The 27,548-nt window shown below is 35.8% G+C and overlaps 4 protein-coding genes across 6 annotated transcripts; 2 read left to right on the forward strand and 2 right to left on the reverse strand.

The window, feature by feature from the left end:
* Nucleotides 1–92: 92 nt before the first annotated feature.
* On the reverse strand, nt 93–9,638 carry LOC113766822 (actin-related protein 9). 3 transcript variants are annotated; one of them, XM_027310981.1, is made up of 21 exons: nt 9,618–9,638; nt 9,421–9,493; nt 9,149–9,267; nt 8,946–9,005; nt 8,796–8,861; nt 8,518–8,617; nt 7,761–7,966; nt 7,438–7,558; nt 6,096–6,160; nt 5,848–5,937; nt 5,145–5,195; nt 4,605–4,736; nt 3,766–3,855; nt 2,978–3,048; nt 2,713–2,885; nt 2,592–2,635; nt 2,454–2,503; nt 1,549–1,594; nt 1,191–1,241; nt 753–902; nt 93–561 (listed from the first exon to the last, which is right to left on the reverse strand). In XM_027310981.1, exons 1-20 carry the CDS (start codon nt 9,618–9,620, stop codon nt 759–761), a joined length of 1,755 nt encoding a protein of 584 aa, XP_027166782.1. In that variant the 5' UTR covers nt 9,621–9,638; the 3' UTR covers nt 93–561; nt 753–758. The 3 variants fall into 3 exon arrangements, with proteins under 3 accessions (XP_027166782.1, XP_027166781.1, XP_027166780.1); XM_027310980.1 differs by having other exon boundaries at nt 7,761–7,969; XM_027310979.1 differs by having other exon boundaries at nt 7,761–7,990.
* A 1,035-nt stretch (nt 9,639–10,673) lies between these two features.
* On the reverse strand, nt 10,674–16,329 carry LOC113764571. Its single transcript, XM_027308504.1, has 5 exons — nt 15,898–16,329; nt 11,634–11,748; nt 11,426–11,515; nt 11,189–11,287; nt 10,674–11,092 (listed from the first exon to the last, which is right to left on the reverse strand). The coding sequence occupies exons 1-5, from the start codon at nt 15,963–15,965 to the stop codon at nt 10,991–10,993; spliced, it is 474 nt and encodes a 157-aa protein (XP_027164305.1). The 5' UTR covers nt 15,966–16,329; the 3' UTR covers nt 10,674–10,990.
* A 4,694-nt stretch (nt 16,330–21,023) lies between these two features.
* On the forward strand, nt 21,024–23,741 carry LOC113765074. Its single transcript, XM_027309124.1, has 5 exons — nt 21,024–21,221; nt 22,771–22,885; nt 22,972–23,061; nt 23,153–23,251; nt 23,374–23,741. The coding sequence occupies exons 1-5, from the start codon at nt 21,154–21,156 to the stop codon at nt 23,473–23,475; spliced, it is 474 nt and encodes a 157-aa protein (XP_027164925.1). The 5' UTR covers nt 21,024–21,153; the 3' UTR covers nt 23,476–23,741.
* A 1,680-nt stretch (nt 23,742–25,421) lies between these two features.
* On the forward strand, nt 25,422–27,421 carry LOC113765799 (1-aminocyclopropane-1-carboxylate oxidase homolog 1-like). Its single transcript, XM_027310051.1, has 3 exons — nt 25,422–26,104; nt 26,265–26,586; nt 26,946–27,421. The coding sequence occupies exons 1-3, from the start codon at nt 25,557–25,559 to the stop codon at nt 27,195–27,197; spliced, it is 1,122 nt and encodes a 373-aa protein (XP_027165852.1). The 5' UTR covers nt 25,422–25,556; the 3' UTR covers nt 27,198–27,421.
* Nucleotides 27,422–27,548: the final 127 nt, after the last annotated feature.

The raw sequence follows: 27,548 nt of genomic DNA on the forward strand, positions 1-27,548 counted from the left end.
CCCCGTGACCTTATTGAGCCACTCCCTAGTATAGGTTAGAGTAAAAATAAGACTAAGTGCAGGTGTAAATGGTGACAATAGACCAAAAAACAAAAAGTAGCAAGCTAAACACCGTAGCATATCTTTGCTATCTGAGTAAATAGAAACTCCATTTCATAACAAGTGGTTTACCACTCTACCAATCTCTGCCAATAAGATTCAGAAGTTCTGAGGAAGATTTCAGGGAAGGTAAGGAGAAGATTTAAGAGGGATATTACCCAGCTTTACAAATAAGTCCAAATTCCAAGCTGTCTACTGCTAAAAATGGCGCTAGTGTGTTAGGTCATTAGTAAGGCAAGTGCTGCACGGAGTAGACTGCCTCCATCTCCTCAGGACAAAGGGTTTCACGCTTCTGATGATAACAACAGCTACGTTCTTTAACCAACCAAATTTCACTTTGAACGTTTGTTTGTCAGCAAAACTTCCACAATTTACTCAGTACTTTCACAAGTCTTGATACTCGCAGCTTCAAGCGTTAGTCTTTCTAGCAAATCAAAGTTCCATTTACAGCATGACGTAAACCTGCATGCAGGCCAGAAGAGTGAAAAAAGGGGTAGAACTTATCTGGATACAATTTTAGGGCAAAGGTTTCTGAAGATCACCATGTTTCACAATTATGATTACCGGAATGCCTCTTATAAACACAGTTTTGTACCAAATGCCTTAAGTAACCAAAATAAACAAACAAATATCCAATAATGAATGTTCCATACCATGTTTCAGGAATTTATGTAACACATTGCTTGTGCCTGGAGGAAATAAGAGTCCTTGTATTTTCTGCCACTACCAATGTGAATCCCACTTCGAATCCAGTCTTCCCGATGTATCCAGGCATCTCGGCTGAAATCAAGTACACCAAGTATCTACAAAGAAGGTGAATGCCATGAAAGTGAGAAACTTAATTTCATCTCTACCAATGGAGCTTTTGCAGATACCATGTTCTTAAGATACTTCAAAATCCATAATGATATCAGAGAAGTAGAATTAATGATTCAAATACTTGCAAAACAGTATTCTGAGTGGCTAAGTTGTGTATTCTAAACTCCAATGGACAAAATTATCACAATCTTGGTACTATTGTTAGAATAGATAACAAGAAGAGAGATCTACAGGGCAGTTAACCATAAGATAGCACCGTGACAGAAACTTACTGCTCCACCCTTCCATGCAACAAAGGTTGGATTTGTCCTTGATTGCAAAACCTAGATATGAAAAAAGACAAGCAGAAGTCAACAACATGATGAATCATTAGGAACTGGAAAACCAGAACGATATTATAGAGCAAAATATCAAAGACAAATTGAGGTCTCGAAGTCAGAAAAGCACATAATGCAACGAGATTAGGTTCCAAAATATGCTTCAACAATTACATGAAGCAGTGACATTAGTTAGCATTACCAAGTTCCACAATGCTATGGCATGGGAAACAAGACCCAACACAAGTACAGGTTACCATTTATAAAAAAAAATTTATTTATTAACTAAACCAGAAGAGTATGAGATGCACACCTCCACAGTATCAATGGCTTCATTTGGGGGAATCGCATGTAACACCCTGCCCAGAAAAATATCAAGATAGTTGGATAAAAAAAAATATGAAGGTTTTCCTGCCATGTACATAAATTAAGAAGAAAGCGTCCACCACAGAATGATAACAGTGCCAAATAACGAATATGACTCACAACAATTTCTTGCTTTCTCATTTAAATATTCAGCTTCTCCTGCTACTGCATGGCAATTTAAGTATAAATTTCACAAGAAATGAAAAACTATGATTAAAGTATATCTAAGTTAACAACTTAGATAAATAATGATTGTTTTGTTTGAGTGGCTGCTCTATCCCCATAAATCATATGTCAGTGCTGGGGCATAATGTGATCCTCTAGGCATCTACATCAGCAAATACTAAAGTAACCGCTTGTTCTTTGTCCACACTACTACATTTTGCTGTAAGTTAAGGAGCTTCATCACAATCATGTATCTTATCAAGACTGAGAGAGGATTTTGAGAAGGAAAAGTGATCAGCTGGAACAATAAAATAGTCCGAAAAAATATGGTCTGCTTTAGATAACAGAAAAGAAGAATTTCAATCCAAAACATGGATTGCCAATAAAATGCTTCAGGACAGGATTGCAGATGGTGGCAAGTCCAATTTGAAGCATAAATTGGAGAATAAAAATGATTGCATTAATTCTGAGTTTGGAAAGATGTACAATTTCAGCTGGGAATTGCAATTAACTTCAGTAAAATTGTTATATATTCTATTTGCTTCTGGGTATTGCATATTATCTTTTCTGCAATTGTGTTAACAGTACAAGCCTGTCTAGGAGCAATTCCTCTAAGCAACTATGAGCCTAATCCATTTGTTTGTGTGTGTGTGTGTGAGAGAGAGAGAGAGAGAGATTGAAGCAAACCTCTCCTCCATGGCAGGAATGAGCCCATCAATCAAAGCCACTCCACCAATCTGTATCATTGAACCATGTAAAATTATAGATCGACATAAACATTTGCGAGAAACAAATTGAGTATTTAGACCAAAGCTCAAAACTTGCCAGTTGCATGCTACAAAACAATTTCCTCTGCAGGTCTATACGCCCTGGGGCAAATAATGAGGAGAGGTAAGAGAAAAAACACATAAAGCTTTAACAGAGAAAACTCAAATACCAAGTCAACCTGTTGAGAGAATGCTTTTTGTAATAGCTTCTGCAAGACCAATATTGTCCTCTTTCTTTGGCCTTGCCTGAAAAATTGGGTAGCTCTCCCACATTGGGAATGCAGAAGCACCGCTGGGGAAAAAGCCCTCAGTATGCCATGTATCTTCCAACATATCATCATAATCCTTGAACCTGGTGAAGCATAATACCATTTTGGGAAGTTAGATAATGTGCAAGGAGTTATTTAGTCAAAAAAATTATCAATGATTGGAAAGTATCCTCACCATGTACGGGGTGGTGGAGGATAAACATCTGGAACCAAAAGCATTGGGTAGAACAAACCCATTGGTGGAACCTGTTTAAAAACAATAAGAAGTACTAGTCAATCTAAACATGTTTTACTGTTGTGACAGTAAATGCAAATAGTTACAAGAAATAATTGCTGAGCCAAGCATTTAAAACTCAACCTTCACTGCATTAAATGACCGAATGCCTAGCTTAATTGTACTTGCAGAACTTCAAATTATTAGTCTACAGGTAAATGCATAAAAAGCAAATTAAACCAACACAGAAGCATTAACTGAAAATAACTTTTTGGAAACAATAAAGGGGAATTTTGATCAAGTTATACATTACTTACACTTACAACATTATCCTCTAGCTTTTACAGCTGTTATGTTAGCACCAACATATGTATGATCCCCTAACTCAATCTAAGAAAGACCTGAAGCCATTGGCACATTTAAAGACATCCCTTGTTGTATAGAAAATATTTGTCAAATTCATCGTAACTGTCATATCAAAAATAGGGTAACTGTGCTTGGTAGATTTTTTGAAATATAGAAGTTAAAGAGGTCTTTAACTTTTGCATCTTTCTTTATATTATATTCCCTCTTTTTTTACTTTTTTTTTTGTGGGTTAATGAGAATGCATATATATGTTAGAGCCTTTACGAAACCTTTTACACTGTAGTATGCTTCAGTCTAATGCAGCAAATTGAATATTGGCAACATGAACTATTGTTTAATAAAGGGAAAGGAAGTTAAATGAGTTTTGATTATCAGAGGCATACATTCAAAGCAGTCAGCCTCGTCTTATGAGACCCAGGTGGCATGCCATCTTCATAAGAATGAACAACTGCAACAGTTTCAAGTTCTCCTTCCTGAATGTATAAAATATACTGTGTCAATGTATACATGTCATATAAAAGGTCTCGAATGAAAATTTCAGTAAAATCCAAGAAAAGAAATCCTACAAATTATCAAATAAAAGTTGATAAACCACCAATTAGAAATCATAATTGTAACACACTTTCTTAAGGAAAGACAGATCCAAATAAGTAATATTGGCAGGCCCAAGATAAAAGTTCAAAATTTACTCAGCTTATAATATATTCAGAGAACGCCAACCTTAACTGGTGTAGTGGTGTTACACATGGTACATTAACAAATTACCAATATTGCAAGATGGAACCAGATAATTAACCACCCAAACAGCACGGTAGAAGCAGAAGACAAGGAAGGGTCCATTAACTATCATATTGCAAAAACTAAAGAGATTTAGCTTCATTGAATATCAGCAAAGGCATAGTTATATCAACATTGAGATTATGTGAATGTAAAAATTAACAATTACACCTCTACTCACACTGAGGAAAAGAATACTTCGCTGCTGGATAAAACAGATAAGCTGAACATGACATAAATACAGCATGCGATAGGGAAACAGCCAAAGCACTATAGAAAAGAGAAGTTGACAAAACTAAAAAGTTGAATGGGTTATATCTGGTGACAAGGTTGAGTTCAACTACAAAGTTCAGTAAACATTGACTAAAGTAAAAGAGACTCTAATATTTAGGACCATATTGACTAGAAAAATTTAACTTTTAATAAAAGAAATTAGATGACTCACTCTAATCGAGCAATGCGACTCTCTAAGCCTGTTCAACATCAACAAATCTACAGGCTTTGTCAGGGCATCTGTACGAACTGGTGGCCATGTTTGATGATGCCTTTGTGTCCAAAGCAAGCATCTTGATATATCCTGAAGTTGTTTCTTACCAAGTCAAAACATGACCTTTGAAAAGAAAGTGAAATGTTTGAAAGCAAACAAAGAATTGGAAAGGTCAACCTTAAAAAGAAAACAAATGCCTGTTAGTTCACACATCAGAGAGCATTTCATTGCTCTTTCAGATTCCTATGTTACGCTAAAAATGGTAAGGCATAGCATTCAACAAAAACATTGAACAAGTTTAGACATAGCATTTCATTGCTCTTTTGCTTCAAAAGTTTTACTGTCCTTAACACACCAATTAATCGCAAGCAGAAGCATAATTTTTACTAACTGGAGAAAAATCTATGGTAAATAGATGTCACATGGACTTCCTCACAGTGATAAGAGCTGCATAAGAAGATAGTAATCAAGTTGAAGAAAGGAAGCCATAATCCTTACCTCTCCACCATATCTCAATGTCATCTGTGTTGTAGGTAGGACTGCTCCATCCTAAAGATGAACAAAACTTTAAGTGTCATGGACATTATCTACAAATGCAATACCAATTTTCTCAAGCAAGATAAATACTTTGTCAATCCCTTCTGTTACATCATGGCAAAAGGAAGCTTAATCTCAGGAAGCTACAGATGAAAACCTAAACTGAGTGTTTGTCAAATGGCACTCAAAGCACCAGAATAATGTGTGCCAGAGGACTGGAGAAGATTGTGGCAAGTGATGCAGTGTGCTGGTGAAGAAATTCAAAGAATTAGAAACTTCGGTACCAGAATTTACACTGAAAGTAGAGAAGTTGACAAAGGAATGCTGGTGGAAATTAAGTTGTTAATCCTGTTAAGATGGTATTTAGCAATTTTTCCAGCAGAGCAGTAAGTTTTGAGGCAGTATAAGCAGTGGAGCCACCACAGGCAGTCAGTAACTTGGTAATCATGATTCTTTCTTTAACATGATTCACATGAAGATCCAGATTCAATTCCTCTAGAATGATATTTGTTTGAAAGTCTTTTTTCCTTCCATTGACCAATTTTGGAGTCTTCCAACTTACACCCCAGATACACTTCAAGAAATCATTTTGCATTATGAGGTAAAACAGCTTAATAAAAACATTAACTGAAAGAACCGAATTTCAGAAATATATAGAATATACCTCAACACATATTACTGATGTCACCTGGGCACCCAGATTTATGATGCACGCTGTTGACATACCATTTCCAAAAGCTGCAGCAAGACCTTCCTGAATCAATTTGATATAAGCCATCTCTGACAAGGAGAGACTCAATGCATATGGTACAGGACAAAATGCAAATGTAACATCACATTAAGGTTAAATTGATGCTAGCACTTAAATTTAACCTAGAGATAGTTCAAAATTATAAGACGGAAGAGAACCACCTGGTGAACTACCGCTGAGCTGAAGTGCAGATCTCTTAAGACAATAGACAGCATCTCCTTTACTTCTGCACATCCAAAAAATCCAAACGGTCAAGCTGGTCACAATAAAAAACCAGTACGTTAAGTTTCCCATTTACATTTTCATAAACCCAAAGAAACACCTAATTTACTTATATCTTTAAATTGACGGATAAAATAGAGTTAGCACACAGAAAGCACAAGGAAAGAAACCTAGATTTCCTAAAGTTAAAGGCCATATGTTGGGCTTATATACAAATATAGTATTGTCTTCCAAACAAAAGCTTACTTTTCTATTAATAAATGGAAAAGGCTCCGTTTTAGTATAAATCCATTCCTAAAATTCTCAAGTACATCAAATTTTTTCAGTTATAATGTGTCATTTCTCATCAATCTCTTGAATTTATCATTAGTATATTGTGATCCTTTCCAGGAAATGCAATCCATGTTTGATAGTTGGAACTATCTTTTAGCTTGTAAGATCACATTCAGATACTCAACAAATTAGACATGATTAACGGCCTTCTTAACTCCTCCTGCAGGAAAGTCAACTTCATAATGCCAACTACTGGACAAGTCAGGCTTGTATATTTTGACCAAAAGTTATATTTTGGCTATTGACTCGAGAAATTGACTTGACTACCAAACTCCAAGACAATATCAAGAAAAAGTATTTGCCAACAAGGATAAGCAAGCATGTGAATGATTCTAACAGATGAAATAAAAATACCCTAGAGTACACTGTCCAATTTACACATCAAGGCTCTAAATGCTTAGATTTTTGAAAAATACATGTCATTCACTGGGATAGATAAAAAACATTCATCATTACAGTATTGTCCAAAAATCCTATTAACACTGAAAAAAACTTTAAACTTCAATGCAATGCTAGGCTTCTGTAGTACTGGAATTTAACTTAAGAAACTGGTCACGATAAAGAACTGTAATATCTACCACAACAGAACTTGGGGCGTGGCTACTTGGTTTTAAACAATTGGTAACTTTATGTATAATCTACAATGTACAGATGAGTATGTGCTATAAATACATCTTAGCTCAATGCAACTGTAGTACAACTCTAAAAGTTGTAATGGACTTAGTTTAGTTAACTACTTCAACTACTATATTACTCAATTTGAACATCAGCTATTTAAGAAAAAAATAATTCTGTGGCTCATGATCTAATTATAACCTTTCTTAAACACCAACCAGTAAAATAAAATTACTAAGTTTCAACGTTGACAGATTAGGCAAACAAGAAACAATAATTAGTCACTTGACTAAAATCCGGCATCTGGAACAAAAAACAGGAGCTCATAGTTACCACGATTGTCAAATGTCTCAGGAAGAACAAGAATAGCAGAGAACATAGTCCTTTCACTCAAGGGGATATGAAGTTTCTCAGTCAAAATCCAATCCCAAATTACATGCAAGTCTTCTAATACCTGCAAGATGAGCAGAGAGAAGTCAAAAATAGAGAAGCAGAATACCGACCCTGGCTTATCAAAAAAAAAACTCTTATTTTACTTAAATATAAAATGCATTATGATTCAATAAACTTATGCTACAAATGACGATTTCAGATTACAGCAAGAGCCCCAAAAAAAATTTTCTTTTCAACAACTTCGTACGTAATTAAGATTGTACCTGCTGCATAGGATAATATTGAGAGATGTTAAGATGACCCCTGCGGATAGGACGCCGTAAGCAATATGGTTCAGTTGGAGATATTCTCAGAGCTTCCTCACCAAAAATGCACTCCCTATATCTTGGTTCACTTGAATTGTTCTCTCTATAATCGTGACCTTCCTTCTCAACAGAGGACTCATCATTTTGGTCATTTCTCAGTGGGTCTTCTGTTACATCAAAATAGAATTCTGCAACTTGAATGTTGATGTAACATTTTAACCGAATTTTCATTAATTTTATGCAACTGAAAATCATAATAAGAAACGAAGTCCAATATGAATAGCTTATAAAGGGTGCTCCGATGGGCGGTACTCGAATTATAGGAGAAGAAAGACCACACATCATTGAAATCCAAATCTTTCAAATAAGTTGGCTTACGCTGGACTAAAGCAGAGTAAAAAGGTCTAAACCTCCTGCAATACCACAGTTGGGTTACGTTCGATTGACCAGATTCATTTCTGACTCTCGGAAGTAAGTGGCATGACATACAACTAATTTGTAAAACTCTTTGAAACCAACCAAAAAGAAAGTCCTGGATCATGACCATGGACAAGTAAAAAGAACTTGATATGGCTGTGAGTTGACATCCCAAGCCCTAACATGTATCTAGTGATACTTCGATCAGAAAAGACATGAGATTCAATGTCACAAGCTCATATATTCAAGATGAGGATAGGATTACAAATTTTGATTGCTTCCAACACTAGCAACATACCAGATGCAGACGATGGAATTGTCTTCTCATATACATCAGTCCAACTGAAGGCTGTCTCTTTCTTGTTAGTTTGAGGAGGGTATACATCGATACGACCCATCTGCATAGCAGTCAATTTTACCGAAACAAAACATAGAAAACTCGATAAATGTGCATTCAACCATGCCAGCTAGAATAATAAAGCTAAGATCATCTACTTCTGCAATATATTACAGATTTGGTTTAGCTCCTACAATTAAAAAAAGAAGAAGACGAAAGCAGCAAGAGACCAATTCTACCTTTCTGGGGAATGCATTGTTTGTAACCTCTTCATCCAAGAATGGAATTTTCAACAGGGATGCAATCTGGCGAAAAAAAGAACCATTTTTCATTTTAAAAATCAAACTAAAATCCATACTTGAGAAAAGCTTCAAGTCCTCTACACTCACAATATCATATGCTTTCTCACGTTCCATGTGTTGCGCTGTGGTAACCTGAGAATTAAGTCCCTGAAACACATAAAATCACAAGGGCCCCCATAAAAAGAAGGGGGTGGAGAAGGAAAAGAGACGAACAGTTTCATCAGCAAAGGAAAATTTTCTCCAAGCACATAAAGAATAAGTTAAAATTAACCAAAGAATGAAAAGTAAACCTGGTCTAGAACATTTTTCTTAGGGAATTGATTGGCACCAGTGGTTCTTCTAGCAATACAATGAGGGACGTTCAACGGGGCGTCTTGTCGAGCTAATCCTATTCTTATATTTGCAGAACCTAAACAATTCAAGAATCCCACTTCACAGATTAATCAAATTTCACCAATCACCAAGAAAAAAGTAAGAATACAACTAAAACTTTATATGCTGAAAATTGGCATACACAATTGTTGGCTAAAAGATTAGTAGTATGGTGGGAGTTGAGAGGGACCTGGATTGATGACAACAAGATTGGAGCCACGTTCAGCAAGAAATTGAGAAGGAACTATTGTTTTCAGATAATCCTGCAAAATTAACAAACACAATAAAATAAAAAAGTTCACAATTTTAAACTATTTTCGTTCGAGATAATTACTGTGCGAGTGTGTGTGAAACAGAGTGATAGAGAAAGTGACAGCAAGTGTCTACCATTGGGAAGCAACGAGTTGGGCTCAGCAGAGAGAGCCGAATAATACTCCTAGAAAAGAAAAAGTTTTTCCTTCGTGGGTTGGCTTTGTTGTGGTCTTTTAAGCTTTGGAACTTCGACCTTGGAACTGAAGTCTTCAAATTAAAATCAGAAAAGGAGGACAATCAACGGCAAGAAAACCTACGCACATTATGGGCGCAAAAGGTACATAAATAAACAAAGAAATGAATAATGTAACATGTAATTTCATCAACTTAAAAATGAATTGCATTTTGTCATCAAAACTTCAGACGAAACTTCTTTGGTAGATGGGAATTGACTTGTCGTCTTAAATTCTACTAGGCTAACAGGTTGTGTATGATTTTTCATTTTCTTTTTGTTGCATTAACAATTTTAATATCTATCTATACTATATATAAAGGTTGACAAAGGGATTTGAAGTTAACATTGAAATTAACATTTATCGTCACTTTATGAACTTTCTATTTTACCCTTAAAAAAACTATTTTTACTTTAACTACTAATAACCATCCATAACTATTTTTACTTTTAACAATTTAAGTATATGTTTTTTCAACATAACTATCCCTAAATATTGTAACTACAAATATAAAATTATTTTATGAAAAACATTTAAAAGATTAAAGTTTGTTTCAGTAATAAAAATTTTATTTAAAATATATAGCCATAGATATTATGTATTTTTTTTTATTATTGCACACACATTGGGTGTGCATTGAGCACTAGTATTAACCGTAGATTAGAAAGTTTTTCTAAATGAACATCTTTTTTCTTTCTTAACGAGAAAGGTCAAATGGTTGATTTTATAACTTATAAACTTATGTCAGAAAATGGCTAAATTTGGTTTTACCCAACTGTAGGGAAGGGTGAAGATAATTTATGATAAAGCCTACATAATTTACAGTAGTAGTATTTTGCATCTGATGACAAAGGACTCTAAATTGATGGTTCGTCGTCTGTTTTTGTAGCTGAGTCAATCATCAACCAGAAAAAAAGGGACGAGTTTACCAAGCTTATCATCGAATAATAAAATGTACTATCGAATAGGAGCAAGAATTTCATCACAAAAATGCATTTCTTACCAATACAGGAAAAACATCAAATGTTGTAATCCATGACCTTCTGAACTTTGCTCTAATATCTCTCACCCGCCAAGGGTGGTTGGTCTCAGCAATGCGTCTAGTTTAAAGAGTGTATTCAAAAAAAAAAAAAGAAGGAGATGGCCAACTACAGTGGAAGATCAAAGAAAATTCTCAAGAACCCCCAAAAGCCAAAAAAAAAAAAAAAAAAAAAAAATCCATTGTAAAGATCCCTGGGAACTGTCTAATCCTCTGCAACTTCTGCTCAGATAAGGCTAAGCTGTCTTTGGTTTGGGGGTCTTTTTCTTGAGCTGCTTCCTCAAAATTGAGTTCTTCATCCCAAGGAAAAATAGCAAGGCTCCAAAAAGAGCCACGCACTGCCAAACAATGCAAATCATCATATTAGCCAAAACTCTATTCACGGAAAATAATAATAATAATTAAAAACCTATGAAACCACAAGGAAGGTGAACCTGCAAAAAATCCTGCAGATGACTGAAAAATTCTGGTCCACCAAATTCATAGTTGTAGAAGTCATAGTACAGTGGAGTGGTGTACAGCAAGTGATACATCTGAATTTTAGCAAGAAACCAAGAACCAATTGGAAAATTGCTTCATAAGGTTAGCATCTGTGATTCTATACATCACTTGCTGAACAGCAAAGAAACAATAAAAATTCAAAAACATTAAACTGAAACGGAAGTTCAAACCAGTAGGTAAGCGCCCATTTGGCTACCAAACACAAATAGCAAGCCTCCCAACCCCTTCAGAGCAATTGATCCAGCAACAAAATGCCTAACCTGCATAGAGCACCCCCCCAACATTATAGTGGCAAAAACGTCCATTACAATAACATGCTAAAAATAGAATATGTCACCTCAATCACAGAGTAATTAACAAACAGAAACACATCCTTACATCAATATTTGGCCCCCCTTCTCCAAACTTTGATTTCAGAAACTTCTGGATGGGAACCAATTTAGGAGCCCACGCCCTGGCTGCAGGACCTCCATCATCACCAAATTCATTGAACCTACGACAATATACGGGTACTGAGATTTTGCCAACACAGAGTTCTAATGCTACGTGACAATAAGTTCAATGATACGGTTGAAAGATGCATCTAAATAGTTTTTAAGACAGCTTTTGTACAAGCAATACATCCGCACAACCTTATAAGTTGGCAAAACTAGAATTTGCTCACAGCCAGTTCTTAATCAAAGTTGACCTAAAAACCTTCTGTAAATTCCCTCAAAAAGTATAAAGTGAATGACTATTAAAACTTCCTTGGAACAACATAAAGTGAAACAAGCTATATTATAAACCCATTTGGGCAATGCAATAATGAGTCCCATTGGAAGTCAATGCAATATCCAACGTTCGATACCGGTTATGGTAGCAACCAAATGAACCATCAAACACCTGAAAGCATAAAGAGACAGAAAAAGAGAAATGGGACAAACTTCACCTCTCTAACTTAAAATATGCTTTTAAATACAGCCTGCCTACGAATTATTCGCAAAAGGAGTGGGTGATTTGTCAACCAAATAAAACCATCAGCTAAGAAAATAGCAAACAAAACTGTTAAAACCAGTCATACAGAACGAATCTAATGTTTTGTAATAAAATTAGGAAACAAAACACAGATTAGATACCCCTACAGGCCACAACACTGGAAAAAGAAGGTTCAACTTCTAAACTGGTTATAAAATACATGATAAAAATCTAAGACAACTGGAATACTAAATTGGTCAAATTTCAATGGCTAAGACAAGTGAAACCTCCGTGAAAGCATGACCCTGCCAAAAATTATCTCATCTGCCAAACATATATCAATTACATTACTTTCAAAAACTTGAAAACAACGAGCACTCTCAACTTTGTGAGATACTAAATTACTAGTCCTATGTTATTATTCATGATACATGTAATGTACTCTCCGCTACATTATATTCACAATGTTTAGGGGCAAAAGCTATCATTGAATCCACAAGGCATCAGCAAGCATACTCCTCACTCTAATGGTCTTTGTCATTCATGCACTGAAAGCAAATTGGAAAACCCCAACATTGTGTTCGTCATTTTCGCAATAGCTTCTTCGAAAAGGAATAATTAAGTGCATCCCCTCAAAGCCTTCAAACTGTTTAACATGGCCAAAATGCCATACTTAATAGAAATGGATAAATGCAGTGATCCACATAACTTTAAGTACTCTAGGAAAGGAGGACTTACACATAGTGTTGGAACTGAAGATGCATAATACCAATCCAGTATATTATCTCATTAAAATCTTATGTAGATAAAAATTCATACTCAAAATCTGCATGAACTCTCCGGTGCAGATCTTTATATGATTTCTTAACATAGCAAAACAGTTCAACTAGAGTAGCTAAATCATTGTGGCAAATACAACTCTTCTATCGAATGTTCAGTTGCAATAATTGGCCAACTAGTAATTCGTTAGCATGATATCAGGCATACATAGTAACATTATCATCATATCAGAATGTACTGGGCACAAATATCATGAGTGACGTTTGGAAGAATTTTTCTTCTTCGTTTCTCTCTACTATGTAACAGAGGCAACATTTGCCAAAATATCTTAGCTGCTTCAGTCTACAATCTTATGGTGCATTGGCTCCAGAAAGATGCAACGACACTGAGCATTAGCAAAAAATATGCACAAAAAAAGGTCAAAGGTAAAAAGCTGAAGAAGTTAGATACTGTCCATGATTTAGCAATTAAAACTGGAATGCAAGACCAAGCTTTCCAACACTTGACACAAAACCAATCAGAACTGATCTAATAGCCTTGTTCTTTACCCACCTTATTTCAAAATTTAGACAAACAGATTTAAAGTAAATCCTGTGAGGACCCAGACCGTTCGTAAGTTGATATTAGGGTTAGGGTTAGGGCACTCGAATTTTGTTTTGTTCTGAATAGATTCAGGTCTTGGCCAAAACATGAAAGTTTTAGCCTTATGTCTCAGCTTTCTAATGCCTTTGGAATTTCTTAATTTCGATTTCTGAACCGTGAGTTACGGCCTTGCAAACAGGGCCTGTTTGGTAACTCGCAATGAAACAGCTGGAACTGTTTCACGCAATGTTCACCTATACCCATTGAGATCTGGGTTGCGATGTCTTCATGAACATTGTAGCCCTTCCTCTTAGCTTCGTAACGGTACCTCATGTACCTTTATCTGATATTCCTAGCCTAAATTTTGACCAAAACGGTTTGAGATGGCCGACTTGGCCATTTCCGTTTGCCGTTCTGCGCGGACGTGTGCGGCCGTTTTGCCGTTTCCGCACTTGCGCGTGCCAATTTTGCCGTTTGGCTTATTTCAAGTACGTTAGTTGCCGTTTGTGATATATTGTGACATAATCTTCGATTTCAGACAGTGGTGAGCTAGGCGGTGCCGGTGGGGCCCACTACTAGCCAACACACAAAGTGAATTCCGCCTTTATACTACTTTTGGTATTTTGAGTAAGTATTCAGGCCGCTCTTATGTGCTAGTTGTTTATGTGTTTCGTTATGCGTAAAAAGGGTACCTAGGCGAGAGTGTACTTTATCGCGCTCGACCTAAACCCTAATTTGCGCGCTTATTTGTACATGACATATGTATATGAGAAATTTTGGAACTAAAACCCTTGAGCTTGTGGCTCGGGGTGACTTTTGAATAATTTTGTGAATTTTGTGAGTTTGAGGTTGAACTCAATACCTAGATGGACTATTCGAGCCGGTTAGGGCTTGGTCGAAGTCAGTCCAACTTGGTTTGAGGTCACCAAGTTTGTGACCCGAACTTATGATTAAAGCTCAAGTTTGTGATTTCGTTCGCCTGGGCAAGTTTGTGAGGTGACTGGCCAGTGAGGGTGATAAGGTGTCGGTGGGTGTACAAGTGAAGTTCTACGGACCTTATTTATGGTCGACGGAGTGCCGACAGGAGATCAAGCATGGCAAATGAATTGGCTTTGGAGCCACCCGTATCCTTATGATATGTGATGTTACTTTTCTGCTTTTGCTTTACTCTTACTGTGTAAATGTTGCTACGTGAAATTTACGCTTTTGCCCCTGTTTACTTACTAAGCTTTTAGCTTACCCCATTCCGTTTGTTTTCCTTAGCAGGGGCCGACGCGGGTACGTTTGGGGCTCATACACTAGTTTAGTAGATTGGCTTGTAATAGTTGAACTTTTAGGATGTTTGTTTTTATTCTGGTGGTTTGTATTAGGACCCTTCTTAGGGTCTCCCTTTTGGTTTTGGTTGTAAGTATACGGATGTAATAGTAAGAGCAGGTACTTTTGGAGAATGTAATTATAACTCTTTTGGGATTGTATATAGTATGTATAGTACTCTTTTGGATTTTCTGGCTTTTATTGCTTTCAGTTTTGAGTCCTGGCGCGAGCTAGGCAGGCGGCCCGCCGATACCCTTGGGTTCGCCCTTGGGAGAAGTGGGGTCGTCACAAATCCACTGTTCCATAAGTACATCAAACAAAAGACAAAATAACCAAGGAGGTAGGTGGGGTCATACCTTCCCAATCAGAACGCTGATACTAATTAATTAGGCACTGACATCAAAACTTAAGCTAATGAGTCAATTCAACAACTAGAGGCTAAGCTAGATAGCATTCAAATGCACGACCCAGTCAAAACCAGCCAATCTATGAAATTTTGCTTGCAGAGAGGAAATATAAGCACCACAAGAAAAGTCGACCAAGACATCTCACCCAACAAACTCTACATATTCAAACTTTACATCAAGAAGAAAAAGGATGGGACACATATTCAAAAATGGATCACTTGACTTCCAATCATAGAGAAATCCCAGAATCCGCGTGACTCTACTACCTTTGAGGTGCTCCCAAGCAATAGCTTAACTTCACCCCCACCCCCCGAGCGGCAACCCAAGTGAGCAAGTAACCAAAGTGAATACATCATACCAAAATTATCCATCTATTATGATTATCGAACTGCTTAGGGCATACACCAAAAGTGCAGTATGGGTTTATGCAAAATTGCAAATGCATCATTCGTACTAATCAACAAACATATTAAGCTAGATCTAACAACACACAAAACAAACTAACAGTTCTAGGGAAAAATGAATTACTTCCACTACTTCACAAAGACTACTCATTCAACAGATCTACAAGATTAAAACTTTGATGAGATGCAGTAGAAACATACATTTGCCAAGCAGCGAGGATGAAGATGGAGGCAAAAAGCACTCTTCCCAAGAAAGAAAAGAACCCCATATTTTGTTCTTTTTTGCTGACTGACCCTGACCCTTACAGTAATTTTTCAAGCTAGTATGGGCTCAAAATTTTGCTTCAGAAAACAGGGACAGAGAGAAGTAATAAGAGGCGGGAACGGATAGAGAGAGCGAGAGAGCGAGAGAGCGAGAGCAAATCTGGTGGGTTTGGTCTCGCTCTGTTTCTCTACTTGTCTGCCTCTTGGGGATTGTGAGGAAATTGAATTTTGGTTGGTGGAGTCTTTCGACTTTGAAGTCGATGAAATTGATCGTGTGTGGTTTCTTGGGTAGGGAGCTCTGAAGTAATGCCTATGGGGATTATGGGAACAGTACCATTGTCGTTCTTTTTTGGGTTTTTCTTCTTTAATTTGTCATGTCAACAATCTAATTTATACTTACTTTTACTATTTGTTTCTACTTTAGAGGAGAAATGAGTCTAAAAAGACTTGTACAGGATTAAGACAACCCACCAGATCAAACAAGTACATTACTGTACTTTCTACAGAAAACACGCATATTTCTTGACCACTAAATCAAACAAGTATTACTGCACTTTCTACAGAAACACACCAGCATATTTCTTGTATGCTACACTAGGCATGGTTTCAACCTTTAATCTACTGCATGGGAAAGCAGGCGGCCATTGGACCAAGGTTGGACAATAAATATGGCCTTGTTTGGCAGACAAGCTTTTTGCCAAGTTTATTTGCTACAAGTTTTTTTATAACTTTAGTTACAGTAATCTCAAAAAAATTTGTCAAAGTTTTTAAGCTATACACTTCAAAATATTCAAAAATTTACACATTTCAAAAAAAATTTTAAAAGCTTCTACAGTAAGTTACAGTAAAATTTTAGACAAACACTCAAAAAATTCACTTGCCAAACGGAGCCAATACTGCTAGCAGCATAGCAGGGGAAGAGGAACCGATCAAGAATTTTGCCCAACTGGATTTTTTGGTTTGAGAGAGATAATATGCGTGCATTATGGGCGGGGGATTCAAAAACAAAGTGCTTAAAACAATAGTACTAGATCTTTTGGTATATTACATAGGCTTGTTATTCGCTGATTTATCTTAATTGCTTATAGATTATTTCGATATTGCAAAATTCATAATTACATTTTTAATAACTAAAAAAATTAAAATCTATAATCACTCAAAAAGTAGTTTTGTTTAGTCTGATTATCCTCTGTAATCACTTTTCATAATCAGATTTTACAAAATCTAAAGCAAACGAGAACAAGGCTCGGGGTACTTGTTAAGAGCATGATGAAATTATATAATTTCTTCTATTTTATACCCCAAGCACACTGATAAAAGGTGATGCTAGTTATGTTGTGTACAAATTTAAAGCGTGCTTGTACTATTTTATGCGCATTCCATGACCAATGCCTTTTCATGCTCTTTCTTTCTTTTCGGGCAGCGAACATTCCAATTATTTTATTGGCAAATGCAGGATAACTTTTTTGACAAAATGTGGTACGAAAACAGGAAAAAGAAAAAGTTTAGAGGTTAGATTAGACTACAACAAACCAACCTTAGACGACAAGATTGACTGTGTATTTATTTTGTAAACTTCAAACTTAGTCACCGTCGTTTACTGCTGTTTCCACATGCGTTCCATCTTCCACAAACGACAAATGGCATTTCTTTTTCTATTCTGTCATTTGGGTTAGTGTGTTTGGATTGAAATGATTTGAAAAAAATAATAATTTGTTTCACAAATTTCAATCACCTTTTTATATTCTCAATCATCTTTTTATTTCACATATATCACATTATAAAAGGTGCAACATTAATTATCTCAAATAAATCATCCAAACAAACTCCTATCCAGATTACTACTTTTTGTTGCTATAGAAAACTGGGGTATTCATAAGCAATTGAGTTAACTAATTTTTTGAAAAAATATTATAATAATTTTTTGATGCAATGTATATAAAATAAAAAGATAGTTGAAAAATATATTGATAATACAAGCAAATAAACTAAATCAATAGTTGACCAGCTACTATTACTTTTCAAAAAGATAAAACACAACAAAAACCCAAGTCATTGTTCAAACATGTCATTTTATACTCGGAAATATACTTTGACCCGTGCATTTTGGTTAAATTTGTGGTTTTGACTAGAAAAGTTGTTCGAACATGTAATATTATTATACATCAAGTTCATTTTTCATACTTATTAGGTACCCGCTATTTGAGTTCTATAGTGTTTGGATTGTTATTTTTAGAAATTTATATAAAAAAATACTATAATTATTTGATATATATAAGGTAAAAAGATGATTAGAAAATATGTTAACGGAAACGTAAAAAAAAATTTTATGAAAAACACAATCCAAAAAGGAGTTCTATCTTGCTCCTTTTGAAAGAGCAAAAGTTGGCTTAAATAATTATTGCAAAAAAAATTTCAAATAATCTTCTATCCAAAAACAATCATTATCTCCTTCATCAAATAAAATTTTTTTTTTTTTGGGAACAGAACAAATGTACATTACACGCAATTGGTCTGCATTGACTCGTGAACATAGTGGCAGTTTCTTGGAAGCTTTGTCTTGAATTTCTTAAATATGCTGTTTTGCATACACTACTGTATTAAGTAATTATTGTAGATCTCATCCACCAACAATCTCCTTCAATGAGCTGTACTCTGTTATTTGCAGAAAACAAAGTGGTAATGATAGGAATAATTAGCCAATAAACATGTGATTCCCTGGCATGCATTAGATCAGGGAAAGGAATAAAGTGGAAGAAAAGGTTATAAAACTGCGTGCTTGCATATGACATTTATTATTTCAATTTACAATTGCAAGTCAAGCGTTTTATCATTTACAATTGCAAGTCAAGCGTGTTAGTTTGGATTGCGTCATTTTTCATTTACTGTAGCGACACTATTTTCCGACGAAAACAAGCAATCCAAACAAGGCCTTGAGAGTGTTACCACTCTACTCAGTATATTACGCTTTATTAACACCTAGGGTGGCATAATGAGAGTGTTACCACTCTACTCAGTGACCCTTGATTACAATTAAACCTATTCCATTACAGTTAAACTCTTGTCTTTAACTTTAACTGGTTAAAATGAAGTTGTTCATATTCAACGTTGGACAAATGAAAACTCGTGGGGTTGTAGCCTAATTATACAAACGGTAAACACTCATAAGTATAGCAACAAATGAGAAATGATTGAAAAATTATTTATGAAGTTTATGCAATTCTTCAAAGACAAGAAAAAAGGAAAAATTGTAGTGCAATGCATTCGTTTAAAACCCATGTTTGGCAAGCAAGTTTTTTGTCAAGTTTGTCTGTTACAAGCTTTTTAATAATTTTAATTATAATAACATCAAAAAATTTATTAAAATTTTTAAATTATACACTTCAAAAATTTTTCCTACAACTTCGATGGTAAATTATTGTAAAATATTAGACAAAAAAAAAAACTCATTTGCAAACGGGCCCCTGGTAGTAAAAGCTTATCATTTACTCTTCGTGATTGATTGGTGGTATAAAGCTGCGTAATTCAAGGAAGGAAAGCTATTAGGACAACATATTCAATTATCTTCGGAAAGATGTCTTCTTTTCATGCAAATTCTGTAGAATGTCGAAAACCAATTATGTATAGTTGCAATTAATAATTTGCCGTAAGCCTAAAGAATAATATGCCATCCAACACAGTAATGTTGAAAAAAAATGAAAAATTTCCATTTACGAAATCAGAAAAATATGCTGCCACGTCCGCGCCTAGTAGATTTTGTCAATGCATTGTGAGCTTGTGATTGGTCCGCACGACGTGTCCCCGATCAACTTCAACCTATAACACTACTATAATAACCAAAAATGTAAGGGTAGAAAAGTAGATGCTTGTTTGGATTGCATTTTTTTGAATTTTTTTTTAGAAAAATTACTGTAGCGATTTGATATATGTGAGATAAAAAGGTGATTGAAAAATGTATTCACGTAAAATATAGCAAATTTTCTTTAGGAAATTGCTGTTTGGATTAATTTTGATAACATGATGTCCAATTCAAAGTAAATCACAAGGATAGGTACGGTAATGTTTTTTAAACAAATGGTAAGACCTATATTACACTAGTTTGGATTGCCATTTGCAAAAGGTTTTTTTACATTTTTCATAAACACATTTTTCAATCATCTTTTTATCTCACATAAATTAAATCGTTACAATATATTTTTCTATAAAAACTTAAAAAAATAACAATCTAAAGGGGTTTACAAGAACCTTCTAAACTATAGTCTACTTCACAACCGTTCGAATATTACAATTTAGAACAAAATGAATACAGCGTATTGGCAAGAATGTTAGACCATAAAGAAGTTATTATATCTCATTTAAATTGGATTAGCCTCTTTCTGAGATTTCATATTTCAGGACTTTATATTCATAATGATACCATCCTTGCCTTTGACACTAGAAGCAAATCTTGATCGAATTGCTCACGATAAAACTTCATATGGGTTTGATGTACTTTTTATCTTGAAAGAGCGAACCAGCATTCGATGCGGGATGAAGTTTTTTAATTGCAAGAAAATTTAAATCCCTAATGGCAAACTTGTCAATAATGTATGTTGATAGGCTCATTAGCTTGCGGCTTCCGCCTTGTATAATTTCAAGACCCAAAGAGACAAAAAAAAAAAAAAAACTCAACTGCTAAGGCGGCAATACAAAAGTTCGCTTGGAGGAATTTCAAAAATTAAACCACGGTAAAAAGTTGTAGTAGTAACAACTTGTACTAAGTATACTATTTTACGATATATCCGCATAAACTATATAACTTTTTTACTTCTTACAGACCTCTTTTACTGCTTTTTATTTGAAAAGTTCATTCACTATTTAATACCAACACAAAATTTTTATTGCGTAGAAGATAAAATAATATAAAACTAATAAAGATGATTAAGTACTAGTTAGTAGTAGTACTAATTTCCGGCAATCAAAAGAGGAGTACAATATTACTCTTCTGGTTCTACCTTTCCCAAGCATAATTATAAAACTGGTCTACCATTAGTCCTCTATTTAAGTCCAATACAAATTCCCGTGGTCCTAGGATTTGAATCTGTTTTCTCTGTCTTGTCCCCTATATCTCTAGAGAGAAACCCAAACCCGGCAGGCAGTCCTGTAGAGAGAGAAACTAAAACCATTCCAGAAGCTGCCCGTACCATCACAGCAATGGCGTTGATTTCTTTCGTCGGAAGGCTTCTCTTCGTCTCTGTCTTCGTTCTCTCCGCTTACCAAGAGTAAATCTTTTCTCCCATTGATTTCAGATCTGCCCTGTTTTTTCTCTTTTTGTTTTTGACGCGCACTAGACCACTCTTACTGCGTGTTCTTAGATTTTTAGAAGCTTAATTTATTACTGCTGTTTACTTAGTTTATGTTTCTGGGTTTTCTTTATTTTTTAGTATTTGTTTTTTGTGTGATGTTTAGCTTGGATCTGCTGAAGTTGAATGCTTGGGAATTGAACTACACCTAGAATGCGATTTAATTTTTCTCACCCTGTTCTTGCCGAGGGATTCTTCTTCTTCTTTTTTTTTGTTTTTGTCGATGGATTTTGGGGTTTAGTGGTGAATATTCTTTACTTGGATTTTAAGTTACTAGGATCACTGGAGGTGAAAGAAAATCTGGGTCTGGCTTCAAAAGTTTAAAATTTTCTGTGCAGGTTTAGTTTTGATTCAAGTATTTTTTTGGCTTGTGTTTAATAATGAATCTGATTTTTTTTTTATATAATAAAAAAGGCCTCTCCCCTGATTGGTATGGTATGTGTTCATCATTGTTTGTTTTTGAAATTTTGACTACGTACACTATTAGATTTATGTTGATCATTATTGGATTAACTAAGGATTTTTGTTAGAGTGATCGCCTAATTCAGTTTAACGTGTTTATGCTGTTGTACTTCATGGTTGAGCTTGTAATATGGTGGGAAAGCCCATTGGATTTGGAACAAACATATGATAGTTGTTTGTCACAGATAAGCTTTCAATTGCTGGAGAATCATGCGTGAGGCTTTTGTATGAATGTTCAATATGTTGAGGCATAAACTTTTAAAACTAGTTGGGTTTCTGTGAACTAGAATATTGTCATTCGTGATGCTTTTGCAGCTTAAAGGGACCTTTTCCTTGATTTGTAGTAGCTATCATTCATCTTGTCTGTGGCTTGAAGGTATTGGAATGTCAGGTTAACTTAGCAGCACTCTTTTTCACTGGAGTTTCTTTTAATTTTAGTCTTTGTGGATTGTGAGCAAATCATTGTGAAATATGTGATAATACAACTCAATTTTGGTCATATTTTTTCAAGTGACTGTTTGAAAGAATTTTTTGAGTTACCTTTTATGCATGGTTATGTTTCCTTTTCTGTTATTGCTCTTTTTGGTAGTCTTTGCAGATAGATTAAGTTCTCAAATTTTCAATTGGCACCGCAGATAGAGTTTCTAGGCATTGTAACTTTAGGAGGTGAAGTTGAGTTACAGTAGGATGATGTAGTAAGCTGAAGGATTTATAAGATATTTCTTGCTGCTAATTGGGATACCTTCTTGTTATTTGTCCTCACCCCTGCTGTCTTGCGATGAAGAATATAATTAAGAATGCTGCAATGCGATGAACATGTTGACATTGGATAAAGCTATAGTTTTAACATGATGTGCATGTAGATGGCTATTTTAAGTCAACATTTGGACTGATAGGATAAAAGCTTAGTTTAACATGCCATTACTTGCACTTTTTTCCCCATAACGATCTGTAGGTTTCTCTGCTCTTTGAGTTACTTTTCTAAGTTGTCCTCTCTTCATCATAGGTTTTCTGAATTTGGCGTAGATGGTGGACCAGCAGCAAAGGCACTGAGCCCGAAGTTCAGTGCTTTCTCAAAGCATGTTACCAGCCAAACTGGGCTTCATTTGCCCCCTCTAGAAGTAAGGAGTACTTTAATGTGATGTCAGTTTTGAATTTTGTTACCTATCAACTACATGTTACTAATTTGGAGATTTGTTACTTACAGATGAAACATTTAGTGTTGGGTGCTATACTCTTGAAGGGATTGGGAAGCTTTCTGTTTGTCTTTGGAAGCTCCTTTGGAGCTTATCTTCTGGTTTGAAATCAATATCCTAAGCATTTACTGAACTCTAATGTCAATTAAGTCATTGTAACAAATTTTCACTTCATCTGCTTTCTTGATGCAGCTTTTGCATCAGGCAATTGCTTCCCCTATCTTGTATGACTTCTACAACTATGATGCTGACAAGAAAGAGTTTGCTCAACTATTTGTCAAGTTCACCCAGGTTAGTCATTTACTTGTTTGTATGTCATGAAATCCTTTGAGTCAATGGTCTTTATGCAGTGATTCAAGATGAATGTTTTGGAAAAGTAAAGTTCATCTCCTAAGATGTTAAATTTGGTTCAGAATTTGGCTTTGCTGGGGGCACTTCTCTTCTTTATTGGCATGAAAAATTCAATGCCAAGGAGATCAGCAAAGAAGAAGGCTCCGAAGACAAAGACAGTTTGAGAAGGGGTTCAGAGTTGCTGTTCTGTTCGGTGGATCATAGCCCTATTACAGAACCTAGAAGCTCGCTGAGGGTTTGGTAGAATCGTATTTTTGCAGCTATACGCTCTAAAGCTTACGTCATCTTGTTCCTTCTCCAATTCAACATTTGTCTTACCTTTTAGGTTACTTTCAGTTATGAATATTTTTGATTTTTTTTTGGAATTCCTGAAATCTGAGTTGCAATGATGAAATTTGATTTATTATTGAAGCCCTGGTAGTTTACAATTTTTCCTGCTCATAGTTGTTGAGATGGGAGCTTGCTCATCATTATTTTGCTGTTTAAGCGGGAACAATGGGATGGTAGGAGTAAGGAGCAATCTCTGTGAAATACTCACAATGGAAAGTTCTCTTGGTTGTCCTAAACTGCATCTGGGTATGTTTACAAGTACATAGGTATCTTTGTTGTGGACTTTGGTATGTTTACAAGTACACAGGCGTCTTGCCAGTTTGAATTTGAAGTTCAAGATTAAACGTCGCCAATATCACGCGTCTTGCTCTAGGCAAAACATTTCCATGAAATTGTCCGAAGACTTGTTGAAAAGCTATATATTACTACTATTTTAGTTAGACACTTCTTGTGCTTTTCTCCAAACATGTGGGGCTTGCACGTAGAAAGCCCGGTGGCCCCTTTTGGGCGGGAGAATTTCATCTTGTCCCTGTCATTGGTCCTATGATTTTGAAACAGAATTTTGTTTGGGATCTGTTTCCTTTTGTTTTTCAGTGAACAGCCACGTTATCACTTTTTCTTACTGACGGGTAAAACTGTCGGAAAACAGATGCTGCAGGTATTTCTTGAAAGTTGAAATGGGTGTCAAGCACACACACTAGACTACTTTCTTTATAATTGTTCTGGGGTGGAATATGGGTTTAACAGGAAACCCTCCTAACACGATGATGTTCATTTAAAATTCAATTTGTGATTTTTTGCAAATTTTTTTTTTCTAGGATGGCTAAAGAAATCCTAGGCCAAAATGCTGCAAAGCTTGAATAATGAATTTTGAATTCCTGCTTCCAAGTTTTCCTCTCCCAAGTATCTTTGATCATCGATCACCAAAGATTGCTAGTTACGTGTGGATATCAATTATGAGAAGTTCCATCCATTAGTTGTTTGGCAAGTGGAACTCATACTGGAATGGTATGAAATTATGCCTAAATGGATTTCATACAAGTACATTTTAGAATGATTGTATCAAATCCTTCAATCAATTCTTCCGATAAACGAAATGATTTTAAATTAATGCTTTTAACATTTAAGAAATCCGAAGTTTGTAGAAGAAACTCTCCTAGTTCTTGTTGTGAAGTTGGAAAAAAAAAAAAAACCTGACGCAACTGGTTGGTGGAATCTGCAGCAAGAAGCCAATAAATGCTCTCCAGTCTTTATGCCGAGGCCAAATCAGAATGGTACAACTTGTACAAGACGTGCCAAACAAATCAAGCTAAGCTAAGCTTTTGCAGAGGCAAATAGTGAATTTGAGATCGATGTTTCATGAATACTGTTACCAGCTAGGGATAGACAAATAGCCCTGTATGATCTTTTTTTTTTTCTTGATTGGTCAAGGACTGGGACGTCATTATTTGGTATTTTCTTTTATCTCCTTTTTTTTTGGACCATTGTAATTGGTGAGATCAATCAAGTTTTCTTGACCAAATATTGAAGGGGGGAGGGGCAGGTCCCGGCAGCACACAAAGGAAATGAAAACAAAAGATACAACAATTAGTCAGAAATGAGAAAACCACCAATCTTTGTCACACATCATAGCCAAAAGCTCAACGGAACCAGCAGAGTCAACTCTAATGGCCGTCCGGCCGGTAAATTTTAGATTCTTTGATTTCCAGAATCAACAAATATTACTATAATATAGTCTAAGTCAAGACATTCATTGGTCTGGGACAAAAATATGTGGATTTAAAATTCATAGTTGCGTCAAGATGATAATCACTATTAGTATATTGTGTCAGGCATCTAAGCTGTAACAAGAACGCAAATTTGTACCACTTTGCATTGTCCATTTTGCGCTCTAATTATCTGAGTGGAGAAGAAAATGGCAGCCAACAGCGTAGCTGAAGTTGAAGCTGAAACCACAAGCCAGCAGAACTACGACAGAATCAGTGAAATTAAAGCTTTTGATGAGACCAGAGGTGGGGTTAAAGGGCTAGTTGATGCAGGAATCAAGAAGGTTCCCAGGATGTTTTATTCCCTGCCTGATGACTCTGTCAAGGCTTCTGATAACAGAAAGGCTGATGTTGGTATTCCAGTGGTGGCCCTTGATGACATAGACGGAGATCCCATTCATCGCAAGAAGGTGGTTGACATTGTTAGAGAGGCATCAGAGAAATGGGGCTTCTTCCAAGTGGTAAATCATAGCATCCCAGTTGAGGTTTTGGAAGAAATGTTGGATGGTGTCAGGAGATTCTATGATCAAGATACTGAAGTCAAGAAACGGTGGTATACAAGGGATGGTTCAGAAACGGTAGTGTATAATAGCAATTTTGACTTGTTCAGTGCACCATCGGCTAACTGGAGGGATACCAGTTATGTGAATATGGCTCCAAAGGTTCCCAGGGCAGATGAATTGCCCGAGGCATGCAGGTATGACTTTTTTAGTTATGCTGCTGGTTTTTTTTTTGGGGGGGTCAGCCCTGCAAATTAGTCAAGTACTCGATTGATCTTGAAAGACCTTATTTGACTAAACAATAATGATCTGGATAACCTGAGAGAATTTTCTGAAGTCTCCTATATGAATCTGCAGTGATATTTTGATCAAGTATTCTGAGTACATCAAGAAGCTGGGTCGTTCTTTATTTGAACTACTGTCTGAGGCTCTTGGGCTCAAGCCAAACCACCTAAATGATATCGGCTGTTCAGAGGGGCTTGCTGTACTATACCATTGTTATCCAGCATGTCCAGAACCAGAACTTACCCTGGGAGCAACCAAACATGCTGACTATGATTTCATGACAGTACTACTGCAAGATCATACAGGAGGATTGCAAATTCTTTATGAGAACCAGTGGGTTGATGTTCCTCCTGTCCCAGGAGCTCTGGTGGTCAACGTTGGAGATCTTTTACAGGCAAGATATCAATCAGTAATCTGCATCTGTTTTAAGCATATTATGTTGCTCTAAGATTCACAATATCAAATTTGTTTATGCAAAATTAAAAAAAAATTTGTTTAATCACTACATGCTTGATCCTTGACACAAAATTGCATATCAAATTGGCAAGAGGTGCTATATATTTGTAGAAAAGAAAACAAGAATTCATCCCATCCTTGTTTTTGAAGGAAATGAAGAATGTTTTATACCTTTTGGACTGGAAAAGTAAATCATAGGTAGGAAATGAACTAGGATTGAAGTTTGTCACATCTGTACCAGGACAAGAATATCTGTTTCAATAATCAAGCAATTGTACTTGATTTGAAAAATTTCAGCTGATATCAAATGACAAGTTCAACAGCAGTCAACATAGAGTATTGGCAAACCGTGCTGGTCCAAGAGTATCTGTGGCATGTTTTTTCACAACTGGACTGGCACCATCATCAAAGAGATATGGACCAATTAAGGAGTTGTTATCAGAAGACAATCCCCCAAGGTACCGCGAAACTACAGTGAGAGACTATTCGCTTCACTACAATGCAAAAGGACTCGGCACAACTTCAGCCCTGTTGGACTTCAGGATTTGAATTCGGGAAAATAAAAATGTTGCTATCATTTGGTGGATGATGAAACTACTCATTCCTGTGTACCTAAGTTTCATCTGTAGACCCTCAGACGAAACTCATGGATACACACAAATCGAAAAGCATTAAATTATTTTTTCTTTTGGACAAACTATGTACTCTGACAATCCAGGAAGTTTGATAATACTATAGATTTGGATGGTAAAGCGCAAGGAGCTTCAAGAATATTGATCATTCCACACTTATTTTGAATGTCCCTGCAATTTTTGTCCTTACTCATATTAGCTTGTCCTCAATATATTCTTCCTCTCCTATTTTTATTTTATTCTCTAGTGGAATGACCTGCAGATTATG

Source organism: Coffea eugenioides, chromosome 3, assembly GCF_003713205.1.
Source record: "Coffea eugenioides isolate CCC68of chromosome 3, Ceug_1.0, whole genome shotgun sequence".
NCBI lineage: Eukaryota > Viridiplantae > Streptophyta > Magnoliopsida > Gentianales > Rubiaceae > Coffea > Coffea eugenioides.

Bases quoted from the DNA above. Each gene is read 5' to 3' on its own strand.
- LOC113766822 (XM_027310979.1), bottom strand. The intron at 8,618-8,795 runs GTAGAATTGGTC...ACTGCTATGCAG, and splicing joins ACAATGCATTCCCCAGAAAG to ATGGGTCGTATCGATGTATA. The intron at 2,636-2,712 runs GTTGACTTGGTA...TATTTGCCCCAG, and splicing joins AAAAAGCATTCTCTCAACAG to GGCGTATAGACCTGCAGAGG.
- LOC113764571 (XM_027308504.1), bottom strand. From the start codon at position 15,965: ATGGGGTTCTTTTCTTTCTTGGGAAGAGTGCTTTTTGCCTCCATCTTC. The intron at 11,288-11,425 runs GTTTGAACTTCC...GCTAAAATTCAG, and splicing joins AAATGGGCGCTTACCTACTG to ATGTATCACTTGCTGTACAC. The intron at 11,093-11,188 runs GTTCACCTTCCT...ATTGTTTGGCAG, and splicing joins ATCTGCAGGATTTTTTGCAG to TGCGTGGCTCTTTTTGGAGC.
- LOC113765074 (XM_027309124.1), top strand. From the start codon at position 21,154: ATGGCGTTGATTTCTTTCGTCGGAAGGCTTCTCTTCGTCTCTGTCTTC. The intron at 21,222-22,770 runs GTAAATCTTTTC...TCTTCATCATAG, and splicing joins GTTCTCTCCGCTTACCAAGA to GTTTTCTGAATTTGGCGTAG. The intron at 23,252-23,373 runs GTTAGTCATTTA...AATTTGGTTCAG, and splicing joins TATTTGTCAAGTTCACCCAG to AATTTGGCTTTGCTGGGGGC.
- LOC113765799 (XM_027310051.1), top strand. From the start codon at position 25,557: ATGGCAGCCAACAGCGTAGCTGAAGTTGAAGCTGAAACCACAAGCCAG. The intron at 26,105-26,264 runs GTATGACTTTTT...ATGAATCTGCAG, and splicing joins GAATTGCCCGAGGCATGCAG to TGATATTTTGATCAAGTATT. The intron at 26,587-26,945 runs GCAAGATATCAA...GAAAAATTTCAG, and splicing joins ACGTTGGAGATCTTTTACAG to CTGATATCAAATGACAAGTT.